Source organism: Cherax quadricarinatus, chromosome 39 (assembly GCF_038502225.1).
Source record: "Cherax quadricarinatus isolate ZL_2023a chromosome 39, ASM3850222v1, whole genome shotgun sequence".
Classification (NCBI taxonomy): Eukaryota; Metazoa; Arthropoda; class Malacostraca; order Decapoda; family Parastacidae; genus Cherax; species Cherax quadricarinatus.
In genome coordinates, this window is record NC_091330.1 from 21,443,804 (window position 1) to 21,465,836 (window position 22,033).

At 40.0% G+C, this 22,033-nt stretch overlaps 1 protein-coding gene across 4 annotated transcripts in view; it reads right to left on the reverse strand.

Moving 5' to 3' along the window:
• LOC128696388 (uncharacterized) overlaps positions 1-22,033 on the reverse strand; it is an 853,106-nt gene that overhangs the window by 745,595 nt on the left and 85,478 nt on the right. For all 4 annotated transcript variants that reach the window (XR_011392932.1, XR_011392933.1, XM_070092516.1 and 1 more), the window contains exons 3-4: positions 7,162-7,332; positions 6,602-6,739 (exon numbers count right to left, since the gene is read on the reverse strand). Coding sequence is in view for 2 of the 4 variants with exons in the window: in XM_070092516.1 (XP_069948617.1) it covers positions 6,602-6,739; positions 7,162-7,332 (309 nt within the window). In the remaining 2 variants the exon portion in view is untranslated. The remainder of the gene's footprint in view (positions 1-6,601; positions 6,740-7,161; positions 7,333-22,033) is intronic.

Genomic DNA, 22,033 nt, shown 5'->3' on the forward strand with positions numbered 1-22,033 from the left:
CTGTGGGACACCAACTGTAATTGGTTGTGCAGAAGAGTTTGCCCCATTTGCGTACACATATTGGCTTCTGTTGCTGAGGTATGACTTGAGGTAGTTGAGGGAGTGCCCTCTTATACCATAGTGTGACAATTTTACGTGGAGCAAGTCATGGTCAACTGTATCAAAAGCTTTACGTAAGTCAATGAAGATCCCCAGTGGGACTTCTTTTTTCTCTATTGCAGTGTATATATGTTCTAGCATGTGTATAATAGCATCATTAGTATTTTTATTAGGCCTGAATCCAAATTGGCAGGGGTTGAGTATGTTTTGGGAGATAAGGTAGGAGTAGATTCGTTTATGAATTAATTTTTCGAAGATTTTTGAGAGAGGGTGTAAGCTGGATATTGGCCTATAGTTATTCAACTCTGTTTGGTCTCCTCCTTTGTGGATCGGGGTGACCCTTGCTATTTTGAGTACTGTAGGGAAGGTGGAGGATTCAATGGATTTGTTAAAGAGTGTTGCAATGATTGGTGATAGCACTTGTGACACTTTTTTGTATATAAAGGGTGGTAAGGTATTTAAATCCCCTGCCTTGTTTTTTAATGCGTTGATAATAAGGGAGACTTCGTATGGGTTAGTCGGAGCTAGGAACAGTGTGTTCGGGTAGTTGCCGGTGAGGTAGTCATTTGGTGGGGTATCTGAGCTTGGGATTTTATTGGCAAGGTTTTGTCCTATAGTGGAGAAGAAATCATTGAGTCTGTTTGCTGTTTCTGTTGGTGAGAGTTGGGGTTCATCTGATTTTGCTAATTTTATTTCGCTATTTCGTGATATCTTTTTTGTTCCCAGAATTTCTGATAGGGTTTTCCAGGTCTTTTTTATATCACCTCGTAAGTTGGATAATCTGTTCTCATAATACAATTTTTTTGCCCTTCTTATCAGGCTGGTTAGGATTGACGAGTAACGTTTTGTTTGGTCTCTGGTTATGTGACCCATTCTGTACTGTTTTTCATATTGGTGTTTTGTATTTATGGATTTGAGAATGCTGGGTGTTAGCCAGGGACTGTTCAGTCTCTTAGCTGTCATCTGTTTAGTTTTTTTAGGGCAGTGCTTGTTATAGAGGTATTGGGTCTTTTTTAGAAAATTATTAATACATTCGTCAATATCTGTATAGATTTCTAGCTCAGTGTGCCAGTCAATGTTTGCTACTGCTGTTGTGAAGTTATTAATGGCTGCCTCATTGTTAAGTCTGAAGGTGACTTTAGTAGTGTCTTGGGGTAGTTTACCAAGAGTTGTTATGAGGAAAGTAGGGTAGTGGTCTGTGGTATTATCTGTAATTATGCCTGATTTTAAAGGGGATATGGTGTTGGTCCAGATGTGGTCAAGTAGGCAAACACTAGTCTCTGCAATTCTTGTAGGTTTTGTTACTGTTGGTAGCAACATACAGTTACTCATTGTGTTTGTGAATTCAGTAACGTGTGGGTCCTGATCTTGCAGGAGATTTATACTGAAGTCACCTGAGAGTAGTAAGTGATCTTTGTTCATGCGTGCATCAGTTATCATACTTCCTAGGTTTTGACTAAATTGGCTAATGTTTGACTGTGGAACTCTGTAGATGTTTATCAATGTGAGAGGTTTTTGTAGGTATTTGGATTTGAATTTGGCTATTATATATTCCCCATGTTCATCCCTTGTGCAAGTATTAGTGATACTACAAGCAGGTATAATCACAGACAACACCACAGACCACTACCCTACCTTTCTCATAACCCACTTATCTAAACTGACTCAAGAAACAAGAAAGATCTCATTTCACCTGCATGATGAAACATCGATAAACAACCTAAAACTAGCACTAGGTGCCATTGATTGGCAGAGAGAGCTGGATGACAGTAATAATATCAATAAAGACATCAAGGTTTATACCACATAAAACCCTAAACCTCTATAACAAACATTGCCCAATCAAAACGAAACAGATCTCAGAAAAGAGGCTAAACAGCCCATCGCTAACAAAAAGTATCTTCAAATCTATTAATAAAAAACACAAAATTGAAAAACAGTTCAGATTAGGCTTAATTACTAAAGAATTTAATAAAAGATACAAATCAATACCCACAGAACTAATACGTAAATCAACACAAGTGTATTATGAAAACTGATTTAGTGAAATGAAAGGCAACATGAAAAGTACCTGGCAAACCCTCTCCAAAATTTTGGGCTCAAGGAAACCAGCTGGAAATAGAGAGAGAGACTTAACTAAACCAGATGAGCCTCACATGCAACCTATAGACACGGCCGACAAATTTAATGTCTTCTTCTCTACTTTATGATCAAAGCTAGCGAGTTAAATTCCAGTGAGTACCTCACTGGCAACTATCCAAATACTCTATTTCTAGCTCCAACTAATCCCACTGAAGTCTCACTCGTCATTAAATCATTAAAGAACATATCAGGTGATCTAGATAACTTGCCGCCATTCATGTTTAACAAATCTATAGCATCCTCAACCTTCCCATCCATACTCAAGACAGCAAGGGTCACCCCGATCCACAAAGGTGGAGATCCAACTGATTTGAACAATTACAGACCCATATCAAACTTGCCCTTACTATTCAAGATATTTGAAAAAATAGTACACAAGAGACTTTATTCCGACCTTACATCCAACAACATACTTAACCCATGCTAGTTTGGATTTAGACCAAAAAAAAGTATGAATGATGCTATTATACAAATGCTTGACCTAATATACACAGCTCTGATAAAAATGAATATCCTCTAGGGCTCTTTATTGACCTACGAAAAGCGTTTGACACAGTTGACCACAATCTCTTGCACCTCAAACTGAATCATTACGGCATAAGAGGGCATTCTGTTGATTATCTAAAAATCCTATCTTAACGACAGACACCAGTATGTACATGCAAATGGAGTCAAGTCCACTATCCAACCTGTAGCTGTAGGAGTACCCCAGGGCAGTGTCCTAGGCCCACTCCTCTTTCTCATCTACATCAATGATCTCCCCAGTGCATCCCAACTCCTTAAACCAGTTCTATTCACAGATGACACTACATATGTCTACTCCCATTCAGACCCAGCTGTGCTTGGAAACACTGTAAACAATGAACTGCTAAAGATATATGCTTGGATGACGACCAACAAACTCACTCTCAACATAGATAAAACATACTTCATGTTGTTTGGCAACAGAGCCTCAAATATTCAACTCAACATACTGTTAAATGGTTCCTCTATATCAAGACACACAGAGAGCAAATTTCTAGGTCTTCTCCTTGACTGTAATCTTAAATTTCAGTCCCATACCAATCACATAGCCAAGAAAATTTCCCAATCAGTACCTCAAACGACTCTCCTTACCCTGTACCACTCTCTAATATATCCTTACCCCACCTGTTGTTAGGTAAGACATATGCAACAGTTAGGTATCTTTACCTAACTGTTGCATATGTGTCTTACCTAACAATCTGTCGGTATTTCATACCATTTTAATGTTCTTACCCCACCTATGGTATCTGTGCCTAGGGCTCAACCACTGCCAACCACTTTAGACCCTTAATAATCCAACAAAAAGCTGCTGTGCAGGTGATAACCAGCTCCTGTGCTAGACAGCACACCCCACCACTTTTCAAAAGACTCAACTTGCTAAATATACAAGACATACACTCATATTATTGTGCCTGCTACAAAAACAGAACTATAAACTCCACTGTAAACCCTCCCCTAAAACTACTCCTCGACAGTTACAACAGAATGCACAGCCACAATACATGGCATAAGGCATTTTTCAACATCCCTTGAGTCAGACTCTCACTATGCAAGAACGCTATGCACATGAAAGGCCCGAAGATCTGGAACTCGCTACCAGAACAGGTCAAGGATCCCCAGACAGCTTATAAATTTAGGACTTTGCTAAAAAATCATCTTATCTCACAATATTAACGAAATCAACCAAACATCTGCTAACTAGTTTTATCATGTGACCTCTAGGCTCTTAATTCTGCCAGTCCATAAAATCATTTTGTGTCTCAATATTAACCAAACCTGCCAAAACATCTGCTAATTAGTCTTATGTGACCTCCTGGCTTTTAATTCTGCCATTCCATAAAATATTACCACCTGCACCATTACTTTTAAGTTAGATTTTGTACTAAGTTTACATAAGATTGATTTAGTTCAAATAAGATTGTAAAACAGTTAACCACTATTCCATGTTTAGTTTTAAGTATAATTACTATGTACTATTATCTTAAATAGTTTTAATTAGTTACTACGTATTAGGATTAGTTTGCCCGAAATGCCTCGGCATGATAGTGGCTATCTTTGTACTTAGCAAATCAAAATTGTAATTACACATTGTAACCTTTACAAAGAAATAAACTTTATTTATTTTATTTATAACCTAGTATTTTGAGGAATTACAGTGGACCCCCGCCGTTTGGCGGCCGCGACTTTCGTGAATTCCGACTTTCGGCAACTTTTTTCGCCAAAATTTAGCTTCGCGGTTCATGATTGGCCTCATGATTCAGCAACCATCCGGTACATGTCCGCTGTCAGTGTGCACAAAAAGCCAGTCTCCCGCATCACTCACACTCAGTGTGCCATTGTTTACCAGCGAGTGACCATCACCCCACAGGTGGTATAGGGCCACTGAACATGCACCACCCTGCTCTCGTCTACCACCCTAAACCTCTGCCAGCATCTCCTCCAAGTGTAAATATTTCTTATTTATAAATTAAAATGTACATATTTCTTATTTATAAATTACATACATTGTGAATAGTGGTTGTGGTTTCTGCTGCTGCCTCCACTACCACTAATATGCATGGCTTCTCTCAGTGGCCCTTATAAACCCAACAACAACACTTCCACCACTTACTCCACACATACATTATGACATACTTTATTCATTCTAGACTATATATCATATTTCTATGTTATTAATATTGTTTATTATGTCATATTAGATGAATTGTGACAGATAAATAAGCATAATAAACTCGCCTCCCTCTCCCCTCCTACCTGTCTTCTGTACACCAACAAGAGTCAATAAAGGTTAGTGTGATGTTAAATGTTCATTTATCCATTTTATTAGTGCTTTATTTTCATTTGTCATTGTTTTCTGAATGTAAATCTATATTTAATCTTTAAAAAAATGATTTTTGGTTAATACTTTTGGGTGTCTGAAACGGATTAATCGGATTATTTCTAATGGGGAAAATGGATTTGCCAATTGTGAATGTCACCATTCGGTAGGTTCTCTGGAACGGATTAATCACAAAACTCGGGGGTCCACTGTACCCTTCCTTTTGATGCACTCTTTACATCTAGTCACTGAAAAGATCAGAGTATGGAGGACAGAAGAATCAATACCCTCCCACACCTACTTAATGATACTCAAGAGTTTGGGGATAATAGACATGTCTAAACTTATGTTTGTGTTGTGTGTGTGTGTGTGTGTGTGTGTGTGTGTGTGTGTGTGTGTGTGTGTGTGTGTGTGTGTGTGTGTGTGTGTGTGTGTGTGTGTGTGTGTGTGCATTCACCTAGTTGAGATTGCAGGGATCGAGTCCAAGCTCCTGTGTGTGTGTGTGTGTGTGTGTGTGTGTGTGTGTGTGCATGCACCTAGTTGAGATTGCAGGGATCGAGTCCAAGCTCCTGTGTGTGTGTGTGTGTGTGTGTTTGTGTGTGTGTTTGTGTGTGCATGTGTATGTGTATGAGTGTGTGTGTGTGTGTGTGTGTGTGTGTGTGTGTGTGTGTGTGTGTGTGTGTGTGTGTGTGTGTGTGTGTGTGTGTGTGTGTGTATATGAGTGTGTGTGCATGTGTGTGTATGAGTTTGTGTATGTGTGTGTGTGTGTATGAATTTGTGTGTGTGTGTGTGTGTGTGTGTGTGTGTGTGTGTGTGTGTGTGTGTGTGTGTGTGTGTGTGTGTGTGTGTGTGTGTGTGTGTGTGTGTGTGTGTGTGTGTGTGTGTGACTCAACAATCAATATTTGCACCAATAACTCATTACAGTTGTGACCGGGTGTGGAAGTGTGAATTGCTCATTACACTATAATTTGTTCATGATTGTAGCCATGTATAAACGTAAGTAACCATTCTTACAGTATTCATTACCTTTGTAACTTGTGAGTTCATTACCTTGTACCTAGTTCAGCCATCAAAACTTTGGGGCCCAGTCCCTGGACCCATTACGTACCTCTGTAATCTGTAAATACCTTTGTAACTTGTCATGATTGTGACTAGACCTACCTGGAGTTCATTACCTTTGTAATTCGTGAGTTCATTACCTTTGTAAATTGTGAATTCATTACCTCTGTAACTTGCTCAGCTATCAAAACTTTGGAGTCCAGTCCCTGGACCAATTATGTACCTCTGTAATCTTTTGACTACCGCCCACAGGATGGGTATGGGATGCAAAATAAACATATTAAACTAACTAAACTTATGCTTAGAAGATCATGTCTTAATTGACAGTCTACTGTATATCACACCTCAAAGAGCCAGGTGAGTCTTGATAATGATCAGATGAAACTTCAGAGGACCACCAGGCTACCTTATTAAATATATTAGGTGAAAGTAGAGTGAACACATCACTTTCATACTTACCAGGTGAATAAAGGGAAGGTGGTGGCCACCAAGAGCCCGCTCCAATGAAAAGTGTGAGCAACGGGTCAAGTCACGCCACGTCACTGTTGTAGATTCCCGATTTTCATAATGAACCTCACATGTCCCAAGTACGTCAGCCTGTTAAGCCATGTACAGCACATGTAATTTTATTTTATGAGACCCACTTACCAGTATGCATATCAGTGAACACTGAGGAGGCCCCTAATATCCTTCATCTCTTTAGAGTAATCTAACCTCAATTTATTCATGAGGTGACTGATCACTTTAAATTCTGTGGATCTATTCCAGCCTTTCCTTATAGTACTGTTGCTACTTATGGTATTCAACACATCTGGCAAAATTAAAATGCTTTCAGATAATTTACCAAAAAATTACATTATCCACCAGACTCTCTATTAAAGGCAATATTGCATATAAAAATGAATTATTTTACATGAATAGCACATCATGAGATTAGTACAATAACCAGCATAAAATTATGCTTTTAGCACAATTAAAATAGAGAAGAGAGGCTATGAAAAACTGGGTAGAAGGAGAACCTGTATATGGTAGGTGAGGCTGGAAGTGTGGTGGGCAGGTGTGAGGAGAGAAGCCAGTGATCTTTTGTAGTTAAGCGAAGCAGTGGTCTCATCAGCATGGTGTAGAAGTGTAGTGATGCGTCCCCCAACACTCTTCACTACTAATGCTCGCCCTGACCCATGACCTGATACCTGTGAACAAAATGTCAAACACTGTATATTTATGGAAGAGCTCATGGTGGTAGCACCACCATGATAAAGGAAAGACATCATTTATACAGTATTAACCCTTTAAGGGTCGGGCACGTACAAGTACGTCATTGCAACCAGGGTTGGTCACGTGCTTGTATGCCTAAATTCTAGCACCTTCAAATCTGGTGGAAGAAAGCTGGCAGGCCTACATATGAAGGAATGGGTCTGTGTGGGCAGTGTGCACAGTATAAAAAAATCCTGAAGCACGCAGTGCATAATGAGAAAAAAAAAATCTGACCATGTTTTTTATTTAACCCCTTGACTGTCGAAACCCCAAATCCTGAGGTATCTCCTGGTGCAGAAAAATTTTTGAAAAAAAAAAAAAAAAAAATTCTTATGAAATGATAGAGAATCTTTTCCTGATGGTAATGACACCAAAAAATGAAATTTGATGGAAAACTTACGGAATTATGCTCTCGCGAAGATAGTGACCTCGGAGATATTTACGAATCGGCGATTTTGCCCAATCTCAGCCCTATTTTTTATTAATCTCATTGTTCCAGTCGACCAAACTCATAGCTATTTCTTTATAACTCCATTTGTTCTATCACTCGAGTACAAGAAACTGCCCATTTACCGATTTCAACTACCCAATAACGTGGTCAGAAATTTGCAATTTGGCCAATTTCATGCAAATTAAAATATATGACAATTTCAAAATAGGGTCCAGAATGAACAATGCAGATATTCCTGGCTCTAAAATAACATTTTCTTTGTTTAACAGTCATGTCTCCAGGCCCCTCTGATATTACTCTTGCTTTCTATTTTGAATTTTTATTCAAACAAAAAATATAAGATTTACTGTTATGCAGACTACTGCAATATTGTAATAATTGTATAAATAATGTCAACCCATTCATGACTGCATATTAGAATGTCTAGTTGGACATTTATTGGACAATGACATCATTTGTTTACTTTTGAACATTGGCAAAAATCAAACATTTCCCCTACTTTGAGTTCCATTTCAAGGTTCTTTTCATAGTAAAACCAATCAAACTCACCTCTATTTCTATAATATGTTTTCCATTCTATCAAATGAGACCAAGCAAACGAGAATACAACCATAAATACTATACGAAAATACACCACAAAGTCGACATTTTAATGCAAAAAAACAGTCGGAGTTTTTTTTTCTCATTATGCACTGCGTGCTGCAGGATTTTTTATATATGGTGCACACTGACCACACAGACCCATTCTCTCACATATGGGCCTACCAGCTTTCTCCTGCTTGATTTCAAACCGCTAGAATTTTTGAGTATACAGTGGACCCCCGCATAACGATTACCTCCGAATGCGACCAATTATGTAAGTGTATTTATGTAAGTGCGTTTGTACGTGTATGTTTGGGGGTCTGAAATGGACTAATCTACTTCACAATATTTCTTATGGGAACAAATTCGGTCAGTACTGGCACCTGAACATACTTCTGGAGTGACAAAATATCGTTAACCGGGGGTCCACTGTATATACGTCAAACACGGTGGCTCGTAAGACGTATACATACGACTGAAACAGTCAAAGGGTTAAAACAGCGACTTTATAGTGTATTCTCATTTCCTAGGTCCCATTTGACAGAATGGAAGATATATTACAGAAATTGAGATGATTTTGATTGGTTTCACGATGACAAGTACACCTTGAAATTGAGCTCAAAGTAGCAAAAATTATCAATTTTTGCCGATGTTCAAGAGTAAACAAATTACACCATGTGTCCAATACACGTCATTTGGTGAGTCTAATATTCTTTCACAACTACGCTGACATCATTTATATCGTTTTTACAATGATGCAGTAGTATACATAACAGAAAACCTTCTACTTTCTGGGAGAATAAAAATTCAAAATGGAAAGCAAAAGTAATGTAAGAGGGGCCTAGAGATGTGACAAATGAACAGATAATATGTTATTTTAGTGCCATGAATGTCTGTCTCATTTGTTCTGGACCCTATTTCGAAATTGACATCTTTGGAAATTTGTGTGAAATTGCCCATATTGCCAAATTCTGACCACTTTACTGGGTAGTTGAAATCAGTAAATGGGCAGATTCTTCTACTCAACTGCAACACTGGAATTGGTCGAAAACAGGGTTCAAAGTGGGCGAAATCGCCGATGCATAAACATCGAGACTGCTAACTTCGTGAGAGCATAATTCCGTAAGTTTTCCATCAGTTTTCATACTTTTGGTGTCATTAAGAGCAGAAAAAGATTCTCTATCATGAGATTTTTTTTTTTTTCGAAAAATTTTCAACCCTGAAAGCGAGTTTGGGAGAGGGCCTCTCGACCCTCAAAGGGTTAATAAATTGAGATGCTTTACCTACTGCACTAAAAGTTATAAATATCCATTGGAAACTACGAAATACAGTGGAACCTTGTTTTTCGGCTGCTGTGTTTATCAGCCGATTTGCATATAGGCTGATTTTTCAGCGGAAATTTAGCTCCATATTTTGGCCGTTGCCTCATATAGGCCGTATTAAGCGTCACCCACCTCCCACAGGTGAGTGAGCATATACTCCGAGCATTCATCCAAACATATCCTTAAAATCCATTGTTTTTGGAGGTTTTTTATTAAGTGCAACTGTGAAATAAGTCACCATGGGCCCCAAGAAAGTTCCTAGTAAAGGTCCTTTGGTAAAGAAAGTGAGAAACACGATGGAATTTAAGAAGGAAGTAACAGAAAAATATAAGTGGTGTGCGGGTGCTGGAACTTCCCAGGATATATGGCAAAAACAAATCAACAATCACTTCTACCCTGGCAAAGAAAGAACAAATCAAGGAAATTGATGTGATTCAGTGATGCTACAATATGTGTAGCCAGTGATAGGAATGGAACTCCGTTAAGTGAGGAGAGGCTGTATTCAAAAATCAACCAGTCTTAACTTGTCCAGACTTACGTGCAACCTCTCCTCACTTAGCGACGTACTCGTTTACCGATGATTCTGTCTTACGACTGGCTCTCTGACCAGTATGCATACCTAAATAATGTATATTAGAGCTGATTTCCTCTATTCAGTTTATTACAATATACAGTACATTGTTGTATAAACATTTAAAAATATACCAGAAATGTTATAAATGGTGCAAAGGTGACACTAAAACAATATCAAAGCTGGTTGACACAAACCCACTGCCATTACAGCCTCTCCTCACTTAACAATGGAGTTTCGTTCCTAAGACCACGTAGGTAAACAAATTTGTCACTAAACAAGGAGCATTCTATAATGGTAGTGGGTGTGTGTCAACCATTTTTTATATTGTTTTAACCCGTAAACAGTCCAAACGTATATATACGTTCACTACCCCAGTGCCCTGAATATTTTGAAAAATAAAAAAATAGTTTTTTTTTTATAGAAAAACGGGCACATTTTTCTAAGTGTTATAGGATAAAAAAAAATTTTTAGGGTCAGTACTTACTGAGATATGAGGCCGCGAAGTTGGCACTTGGCGATCACCTGACGGCAACATGGAGCACAGCCGCTTGCAGAAACTCTACATATTTACCATTTATTTTCCATTTTTTTTTACTTTTCTTGGTTTTCTTGATATGATACTTATGTTTTACAGTAATTCTTTTGATTTCAATGTCAACTGTTGCTTATACACCAATAATATATACAAAATTATTATCATTTTGTCACAGACACATATGTACACACTGACAGGTGATTTTGCACACCTGGCTGAATCACACATTATTATCTACAACTATATACAAGTATTTACATGTCCTACTTATGTTTCTAGAACTCCACGATTGTATGATACTCCATGAAGCATGGATTCATACAGAGTGCCACCCCACACTGGTGACAAATGTATCGTGTGTCCTTTCGCTGTTGGGGTCGTTTTGTGGTGGTAGCACACACAACACACTTTTTCTGGGAATGCTTCTTCTTTGGGGTAGGTGGTATTGGTACCAAGTAGTGACAGTTAGGGATGATTCGGTCTGGCACTTCCCCCACTGGCTGTGGTTGGGGGACAGGTTGTGGTGTGACAGGTTGCTGTTGAGGGGCAGGTACAGATGTGGTACCATACTTTTTTGCAATCTGTTTTACGACATTCAAGGAGAATTCTGCAAAACGTTGTTGTTTTCCAGTCTTTATTTCGTACATATTGAATGCATTGAGCACTGCAATGTCTACAAGGTGAAAAAACAGTTTTATATACCACTTGCGACTCCTACGCACACAGTCAACGAACCCTATCATCATGTCACACTTGTCAACGAGTCGCATATTGTTTGTATAGTCGACAACAGCAGCTGGCTTGACAATATGTTCATTGGTCTCCCTGTTCACTTTGTGTTTGTACCATTTCGTTTCTGTGGATGGTTGACAGCAACGTCACATCCCGTTTGTCATGCCACGTCAGTGCCATGATGTCATTGGCATGAAATGCTTGCACTGCACCTTCAATACTGCCTCCACTGAACCTTGGCATATGTTTTCTATTCCTTCTCACTGTTCCACATATATCAGTACTGTTCACACGTAGGAAATCAGCGAGCATAGGGCTTGTATACCAGTTGTCTGTGTACAATGTATGGCCCTTGCCAAGGTATGGTTCCATCATTTTTCGAACAACATCACCAGAAATGCCCAACATGCGTCTGGCATCGTCAAGTGTGTTTTTCCCGGTATATACAATCGCATCTAATACAAGACCACTCTCACAGTCACACATAACAAATAGTTTTATACCAAAGTGATGACGTTTGCTTGGTATATATTGTTTGAATGACAAGCGTCCCTTGAACAAAATCAAGGACTCGTCAACAACAATATTCTTGAAGGGATAAAAGTAGGTACTGAATTTCTGTTTCATATAGATAACCACTTCCCGGATTTTGTATAGAAGGTCATTCCTGTTGGGCCTATTCCTGTCTGAGAAGTGCAACATTCGTAGCAACAGAATGAATCTGTTGCAGGGAAGGAGGTCACGGAAGACAGGAGTACTGATGAAGTGGTCTGTGGCCCAGTAGTTACGTATATTGTTCTTATAGGTATGTGGCATAAGCATGACAGTGCCAAGGAATAAATACATTTCATCCACCGTTGTATCTTTCCATCTGCACAGCCGTGACGATTCCCCAACATCTGGTGTATTGTCCATGATATAACAGTAATAATTGTTCGTCTGGGTCACTATCAAGTTCATTATAGGCTCGTCAAAGTATAACTGGAAAAAGTCTAACTCTGTAGACTCAATCGTTATGGGACATTCTGGCAGGATGCCACTTCCACTCGCATCAAAATCAAAAGGCTCTGGCATGAATATACTTTGTGTCCAGTTCCACTCTCGGTCACATGGTGCAGGGTGGACCTCTGGCATGGGGCGAGGGGGAGCAGGAGGGGGGACAGGAGTGGAGGCAGCACATGGTTGAGGGGGTGCCGGGCGGTCCTTTGTCAGTCCACCCACCGCGCCATGTGGTCCAGGCACCATGCCACCCACCACTATTTCCTCCATCCCTGCATATTCACCTTCATTATCACTTTCACTATCAGTGGCAGGGGTTTTGGATCGTGACCTGCCACGACCCTTGCCTCTGATTGCACATGGCACACTGCCTGAACGTAGGTAATGATGCCTAAAAGTACGCTTCACTGGTGAATAATGGTCACTGTCACGAATCCTCTAATGGCATAAAATCAATCTCATCATCACTTATATCACTTTCACTATCATTACTAAAACACCGGGAAAATGATAGTTTCCTCTTGCATAGTTGCCTATGGGTAACACTCGCCACTCCAGAGGTGCTGGGCCCAGGGTCTTGTGTGGCCACACTAGCCACCCCAAAGTGCTTGGCCCAGGGTCTCGTGTGGCCACACTGGCTACCCCAGAAGTGCTTGGCCCAGGGTCTGGTGTGGCCACACTGGCCACCCCAGAGGTGATGGGCTGAGGGTCATCTGGGTTATCGTCTATATTTTCACTATTTCCTTGATTATTAGTAGCCACATCTGCGTCAAATCCACTAAACTGACCTTCCATATCAGTTTCCTCAAATAATAGAGTGTTAATACGACGAGGAGTGAGTGAATCACGAGGATGTGCCATGATGTTGACCAAAGATGGAGCTGAATGTAACTGGTCTTACCATGCGGTACCCAGGCGTCCCAGATTTTTTTGATACTGCGCACACTGAGTGCGCACATCCATTCTCTCATGTCTAGGCGACTCAGGCCTATCGTGCCAATTTTGAAGGAATGAAAAATAAAACGTAAATATACGTTTGGGGCAGTAGCGGTAAAAATGTATATATACGTTTGGACTGTTTACGGGTTAATTTCAACTCTGCACCATTTATAACATTTTTAGTGTATTTTTAAATGTTTATACAGTTGTGTACTGTATATTGTAATAAACAGAATAGAGGAAATCAGCTCTAATATAGAGTAGGACCCCGCTTTACGGCGTTCAGCTAATATGTACATTTCAAATTATGATCAAAACTCGTTATATGGCTCCCCCCCACCTGACTTTCTAATACGATCACTGCACCCCACCCAGTTGTTTACATTCTTCATGAGCTCCGTGAACACCGCGTCTCTCCATTTTGTCTGGAAAATTTCCAAAATTTCATGTGTTTTTAAAAGTTATTTCATATTTTATATACAGTGGACCCTCAGGTAAAGGCGTCATTGGCTAGTGCCAAAATCGGCTAATGGCTCGCTTTGGCATAAAAATTTTGGTTCAGTTAATGCCAAATAACTCGGCTAAGAGCTTTCATCCTGAGCGTGTCCACATGGCCTGAGTGGGCCCGGCCACTCCATACTTCTTGTACAGCCAGTGTGCCAATGTTTACAAAGCCAGTGAGGACGATTCCAAGAATACATGCGATATATTTTATATTATTCCATTGTTTTTAGTGCTTGTAATTGTTAAATAAGCCACAATGGGCTCAAAGAAAGCTTCTAGTGCCAGCCCTGTGATAAACAAGGAAGGAAACACAATAAAATTCAAGAAAAAACTCATAGCAAAGTACCAAAATGGAGGAGGAAGAGAGAAGGGAGAATGTGCCTTCTGCAGTGATTCAGTGATTCTACGATATGTATGATACTAAAGCAGCAGGTATCGATAAAGGCTATAGCACCAGCCAGCAATAAATTAACAGTCTGCAATAGAAAAATGACACAAAAGTAACTTTCCAATGTTGTTGAATGTGTATTGGGCCGCTGAACATACGCCGTCCTGCTAGTATCTTCTACCACCCTAAACCTCTGCCAGCATCTCCTCAATCAAACTAATTAAACTAACATCTCCTCCAAGGTAAGTGTAAATATAAAAGTGCAAGTCTTCTCTTTCAACACACCGGCCGTATCCCACCGAGGCGGGGTGGCCCAAAAGGAGAAATGAAAGTTTCTCCTTTTACATTTAGTAATATATACAGGAGAAAGGGTTACTAGCCCCTTGCTCCCGGCATTTTAGTCGCCTCTTACAACACGCATGGCTTATGGAGGAAGAATCCTGTTTCACATCCCCATGGAGATAAGAGGAAATAAACAAGAACAAGAACTAGAAAGAAAATAGAAGAAACCCCAGAGGGGTGTGTATATATATGCTTGTACATGTATGTGTAGTGTGACCTAAGTGTAAGTAGAAGTAGCAAGACGTACCTGAAATCTTGCATGTTTATGAGACAGAAAAAAGACACCAGCAATCCTACCATCATGTAAAACAATTACAGGCTTTTGTTTTACACTCACTTGGCAGGACAGTAGTACCTCCCTGGGCAGTTGCTGTTTACCAACCTACTACCTAGAAAAAGTGTAAGTATAAAAGTAAATACAAGTGTAAATATAAAAGGACCCCAATGGAAATATGTAAGTCACTGACTTTTTTGGGTTATCCTGGGTACTTTACACATATGCTGCTATGTATGATAATCTATGTACGTAACTGTATTTGTGTATACCTGAATAAACTTACTTATTTATGAATTAAAATGTAAATATTTCTTATTTATAAATTAAAATGTAAATATTTCTTATTTATAAATTAAAATGTAAATATTTCTTATTTATAAATTAAAATGTAAATATTTCTTATTTATAAATTAAAATGTAAATATTTCTTATTTATAAATTAAAATGTAAATATTTCTTATTTATAAATTAAAATGTAAATATTTCTTATTTATAAATTACATACATTGTTTAAATGTGATAGTGGTGGTGGGTTCTGCTGGTGCCTCCACCACCACCACTATGCATGGCTTCTCTCAGTGGCCCTTATAAACCCAACAACAACACTTACACCACTTACTCCTCTCATACATTATGACATATTGTATTCATTCTAGAGGATATATCATGTTTCTATGTTATTAATATTGTTTATAATGTCAAATTAGATGAATTGTGACAGATAAATATGCCGTAGAGATGATATTAGCTTCATACTGAAGCATAATAAACTTGCCTTCCCCTTGCCTCCTATGTGTCTACCTTACACCAACAAGTCAAGTCAATAAAGGTTAGTGTGTTATTAAATGTTCATTTATCCATTTTATTAGTGCTTTATATTTATTTGTCATTTTTTTCTGTATGTATATTTATATTTAATCTTTAAAAAAAATAGTATTTATTATTAATTATTATCACACTGGCCGATTCCCACCAAGGCAGGGTGGCCCAAAAAAGAAAAACTTTCACCATCATTCACTCCATCACTGTCTTGCCAGGAGGGTGCTTTACACTACAGTTTTTAAACTGCAACATTAACACCCCTCCTTCAGAGTGCAGGCACTGTACTTCCCATCTCCAGGACTCAAGTCCGGCCTGCCGGTTTCCCTGAACCCCTTCATAAATGTTACTTTGCTCACACTCCAACAGCACGTCAAGTATTAAAAACCATTTGTCTCCATTCACTCCTATCAAACACACTCACGCATGCCCGCTGGAAGTCCAAGCCCCTCGCACACAAAACCTGTACTTCCCATCTCCAGGACTCAAGTCCGGCCTGCCGGTTTCCCTGAACCCCTTCATAAATGTTACTTTGCTCACACTCCAACAGCACGTCAAGTATTAAAAACCATTTGTCTCCATTCACTCCTATCAAACACACTCACGCATGCCCGCTGGAAGTCCAAGCCCCTCGCACACAAAACCTCCTTTACCCCCTGTTTAATACTTTTGGCTAATTGGATTTCCATCATTTCTTAAGGAGAAAATTAATTCGGCTAAAGGCTAGCTCTCTGGAACGGATTAAAGGTGTTACCCAAGGATCTACTGTATACACTTATAATTATACTTATGTATACCTGTACTTAAATATACTTACACACTGTGCTGGTATGCAGGTACACATTAAAATCAGTAAGAGTGTCTTATGTCTCAAGATGCCATATTAGTAATGATAATAAAAATACTCAATAATAATCACCAAGTCTCATTAAATGTCATATATTACATTAATATACACATTTTCATTAATCCACCTATGATATTTTTTCAAAATTATATATTTTTTATTTTTTTTTTATTAACACATCGGCCGATTCCCACCAAGGCAGGGTGGCCCGAAAAAGAAACACTTTCATCATCATTCACTCCATCACTGTCTTGCCAGAGGGGTGCTTTATGCTACAGTCATAAAACTGCAACATTAACACCCCTCTTTCAGAGTGCAGACACTGTACTTCCCATCTCCAGGACTCAAGTCCGGCCTGCCGGTTTCCCTGAGTCCCTCCATAAATGATACTTTGCTCACACTCCAACAGCATGTCAAGTATTAGCCCGTAAACAGTCCAAACGTATATATACGTTTTTACCGCTAGTGCCCCAAACGTATATATACGTTTTATGTGTCATACATTTTACATTGCCACGATAAGCCTGAGTCGCCTAGACATGAGAGAATGGGTGTGAGTACTCAATGTGCACCATATTAACCCTTTGACTGTCGAAGGGCCCAATCCTGAAGTGTCTCCTGGTGTCGCAAAATATTCGAAAAAAAAAAATTATTTTTTCTTATGAAAATGTTAAGATTATTTTTCTGATTGTTTTAGTCCCCCAAAAAAAAATTTTCCCATCAGTACTTACCGAGATACAGAGGCATGAAGTTTGCAGAAAATGAGTCGCGTATGGCAACAGCGGCGACTGCCGCTCACCCGGTAAACTTTAGTTTACTTGTATTTGAAGGTTTGTTGTTTTTTTCACTTTTATTTTTTCACATAACTTATGTGGCCTGTGAGACCAAAGTAAGGTGCAATGTACATATATACACTCGTTGTATACAACACAATAAGCACACAAACATAATTATCAATATATTGTTTACAAAACTTGTTTACAAAAACAAACAATGCAAAAAATTGTTTATTACTATTGTTCTATAATATATATACCAATATACAGTCACTGAACATATTCCTAGAAGTTCTGCAGCTTGTGGAACTCTGTGAAACATGGTGTCATACACAGTGGTGTTTTACACTCTTATACATAAAACATGGTGTCATACACAGTGGTGTTTTACACTCCTCACACATAAAACATGGTGTCATACACAGTGGTGTTTTACACTCCTTACACATAAAACATGGTGTCATACACAATGGTGTTTTACACTCCTCACACATAAAACATGGTGTCATACACAATGGTGTTTTACACTCCTCAAACATAAAACATGGTGTCATACACAATGGTGTTTTACACTCCTCACACATAAAACATGGTGTCATACACAGTGGTGTTTTACACTCCTCAAACATAAAACATGGTGTCATACACAATGGTGTTTTACACTCCTCACACATAAAACATGGTGTCATACACAGTGGTGTTTTACACTCCTCACACATAAAACATGGTGTCATACACAATGGTGTTTTACACTCCTCACACATAAAATCAGTGTGTGTGCATTTTTGTGGAAGTTTTTTTTTATGTGCAAAGACAAAATACCTTGTCTGAGCAGTTTTCTTCAAAGTATTAGCAGGCAGTTGTGCTATGTAGTTATCCTAGGTAAATGGTAGTGTGTCATCATTCCTTTCTTCCTAATTTCCTTCATTCCTTTCCTACCTGGAGGCTACCTGGAGGGCATTCCACCTCTCTTCCTACATTCCTTCATCTGTCCTTCCTTACTTTTTTCCTTCCTTTCATCTAGTCCTCCCTTCATTCCTGCCTTCCCTTCTTGCTTCTTGTTTCTATAATATATATACACATATATAGTCACTAGATACTTTCATATAACTGCTATTATCACCATTCAGCAAGCTTGTCTTGGGTGCCTGCGAGTGTGTGGCTTACAATTGTTTTGAGTCAGGAGTCAGCAGCTGTCAAAATGACATACTGTCTCATTACTCACTCCCCCTACCGCCTGTCAAAACAATGGGGTCGGATGCTGCTTCCCCTCCATTCTATCTAATTATCTTTCTCCCTCATTCTATCTCTTTCAATCTGTCTCTTCTCTTTCTCTCTGTCTATCTCTGTCTCACAGGTACACATAAATACAAGTATACATAGTGTAAATTACCTAGGATAACCCAAAAAATCCAGACAAAGTGCTATACTCTGCTTGAAGATGTGAGTAAACATGATGATGACACAGTCTTGTCTCTCTCTCTGAGACAGAGCTAGACAGATAGACAGGGAGCATGGCAGACAGACAAATAGACAGACAGACAAATGTTTGTTCGTCGTCCTCTTCTCCTCCTCCTCATCCTCCTCCTCCTCCTCCTCCTTCTCCTCTTCCTCCTCCTCCTCCTTCTCCTCTTCCTCCTCCTTCTCCTCCTCCTCTTCCTCCTCCTCCTCCTCTTCCTCCTCCTTCTCCTTCTCCTTCTCCTCCTCCTTCTCCTTCTCCTCCTCCTCCTCCTCCTCCTTCTCCTCCTCCTCCTTCTCCTTCTCCTCCTCCTCCTCCTCCTTCTCCTCCTCCTTCTCCTCCTTCTCCTCCTCCTTCTCCTCCTCCTTCTTCTCCTTCTCCTCCTCCTCCTTCTCCTCCTTCTTCTCCTTCTCCTCCTCCTCCTCCTCCTGGCTCTTGACAGATGGACAGCTGCCCCCCTCCCTCCACCCTCGTTTACACTCATCAAAGGTCAGCTCTTATCAGATGTTATCTCCCCTTATCTTGTCACTGTCATGGGATGAACTGTTTTCATGCCTCAAGGGAACATTATTACATATTATTATTACTAGGTATTCTTCTTCTTCTTCTTCTTCTTCTTCTTCTTCTTCTTCCTTCCTTCCTCCTCCTCCCTCCTTCCTCCTTCCTCCTCCTCCCTCCTTCCTCCACCTCCCTCCTTCCTTCTCCTCCCTCCCTCCTCCTCCCTCCTTCTCCCTCCTTCCTTCTTCTCCCTCCTTCCACCTCCTCCCTCCTCCTCCCTCCTTCTTCCTCCTTCCTTCCTCTTCCTCTTCCTCCTTCCTTCCTCCTCTTCTTCCTCCTCCTCTTCTTCCTCCTCCTCCTCTTCTTCTCCTCTTCCTCCTCCTCCTCTTCTTCCTCCTCCTCCTCTTCTTCCTCCTCCTCCTCTTCTTCCTCCTCCTCCATTGCTTTTGGTCTCAAACTCCTCGAAATCATGAAATTGATCTTCACTGACACTTCCATCTGTGTTAGAGCATCACTTGGGAAGAGAAGAGTCCCAGATTTGCTGGGGAGTCACATATTTCTTACCGCTAGACATGCTGAAAAAGGAGGACTGAAATGGCATTCCCACAATGCACCACTGGCTCCCCGATTTTTTTTATATGGTGCACACTGACCATGGAGACCCATTCTCTCACATGTGGGCCTACCAGCTTTCTCCTGCTTGATTTGAAGCCGCTAGAATTTATGTGTATAGATACGTCAAACACCAAACACGGTATCTCCTATGACGTATATATACGACCGCGACAGTCAAAGGGTTAAAATAATTGGGGATGCCTAGGTACCATATGCTCTTTTTTCCTATTAAAAAACAGCAATGTTTTTTCTCAAAAAAGTTGGGGCAGTAGGTAGTGAACGTATATATACGTTTGGACCGTTTACGGGTTAAAAACCATTCGTTTCCATTCACTCCAATCAAATACGCTCATGCACGCTTGCTGGAAGTCCAAGCCCCTCGCACACAAAACCTCCTTTACCCCCTCCCTCCAACCCTTTCTAGGCCAACCCCTACCCAGCTTTCCCTCCACTACAGATTTATACACTCTCGAAGTCATTCTGTTTTGTTCCATTCTCTCTACATGTCCGAACCACCTCAACAACCCCTCCTCAGCCCTCTGGACAATAGTTTTGGTAATCCCACACCTTCTCCTAATTTCCAAACTACAAATTCTCTGCATTATATTCACACCACACATTGCCCTGAGACATGACATCTCCACTGCCTCCAGCCTTTTCCTTGCAGCAACATTCATCACCCATGCTTCGCACCCATACAAGAGTGTTGGTACAACTATACTCTCATACATTCCCCTCTTTGCCTCCATAGACAAAGTTCTATGTCTACACAGACTCCTAAGTGCACCACTCACCCTTTTCCCTTCATCAATTCTATGATTCACCTCCTCCTTCATAGACCCATCCGCTGACACGTTCACTCCCAAATATCTGAATACATTCACCTCCTCCATACTATCTCCCTCCAATTTGATATCCAATCTTTCACCACCTAATCTTTTTGTTATCCTCATAACCTTACTCTTTCCTATATTCACTTTCAATTTTCTTCTCTTACACACCCTTCCAAATTCATCCACCAACCTCTGCAACTTCTCTTCATTATCTCCCAAAAGCACAGTGTCATCAGCAAAGAGCAACTGTGACAACTCCCACTTTGTGTCTGACTCCACACCTCTTGCCAAGACCCTCGCATTCACTTCTCTTACAACCCCATCTATAAATATATTGAACAACCACGGTGACATCACACATCCTTGTCTAAGGTCTACTTTTACTGGGAAATAATCTCCCTCTCTCCTACATACTCTAACCTGAGTCTCACTATCCTTGTAAAAACTCTTCACTGCTTTCAGTAACCTACCTCCTATACTGTACACCTGCAACATCTGCCACACTGCCCCCCTATCTACCCTGTCATATGCCTTTTCCAAATCCATAAATGCCACAAAAACTTCTTTACACTTATCTAAATACTGTTCACCTATATATTTCACTGTAATCACTTGGTCTACACACCCCCTACCTTTCCTAAAGCCTCCTTGTTCATCTGCTATCCTACTCTCCGTGTTACTCTTAATTACTTCAATAATAACTCTAACATACACTCTACCAGGTATACTCAACAGACTTATTCCCCTATAGTTTTTGCACTCTTTTTTATCCCCTCTGCCTTTATACAAAGGAACTATGCATGCTCTCTGCCAATCCCTAGGTACCTTACCCTCTTCCATTATTATTATTATTATTATCATACTGGCCGATTCCCACCAAGGCAGGGTGGCCTGAAAAAGAAAAACTTTCACCATCATTCACTCCATCACTGTCTTGCCAGAAGGGTGCTTTACACTACAGTTTTTAACCCTTTGACTGTTTTCAACGTATAAATATGTCTTACGAGCCAATGTTTCTGACGTATATATACTCAATAATTCTAGCGGCTTCAAATCAAGCAGGAGAAAGCTGGTAGGCCCACATGTGAGAGAATGGGTCTGTGTGGTCAGTGTGCACCACATAAAAAAAATCCTGCAGCACACAT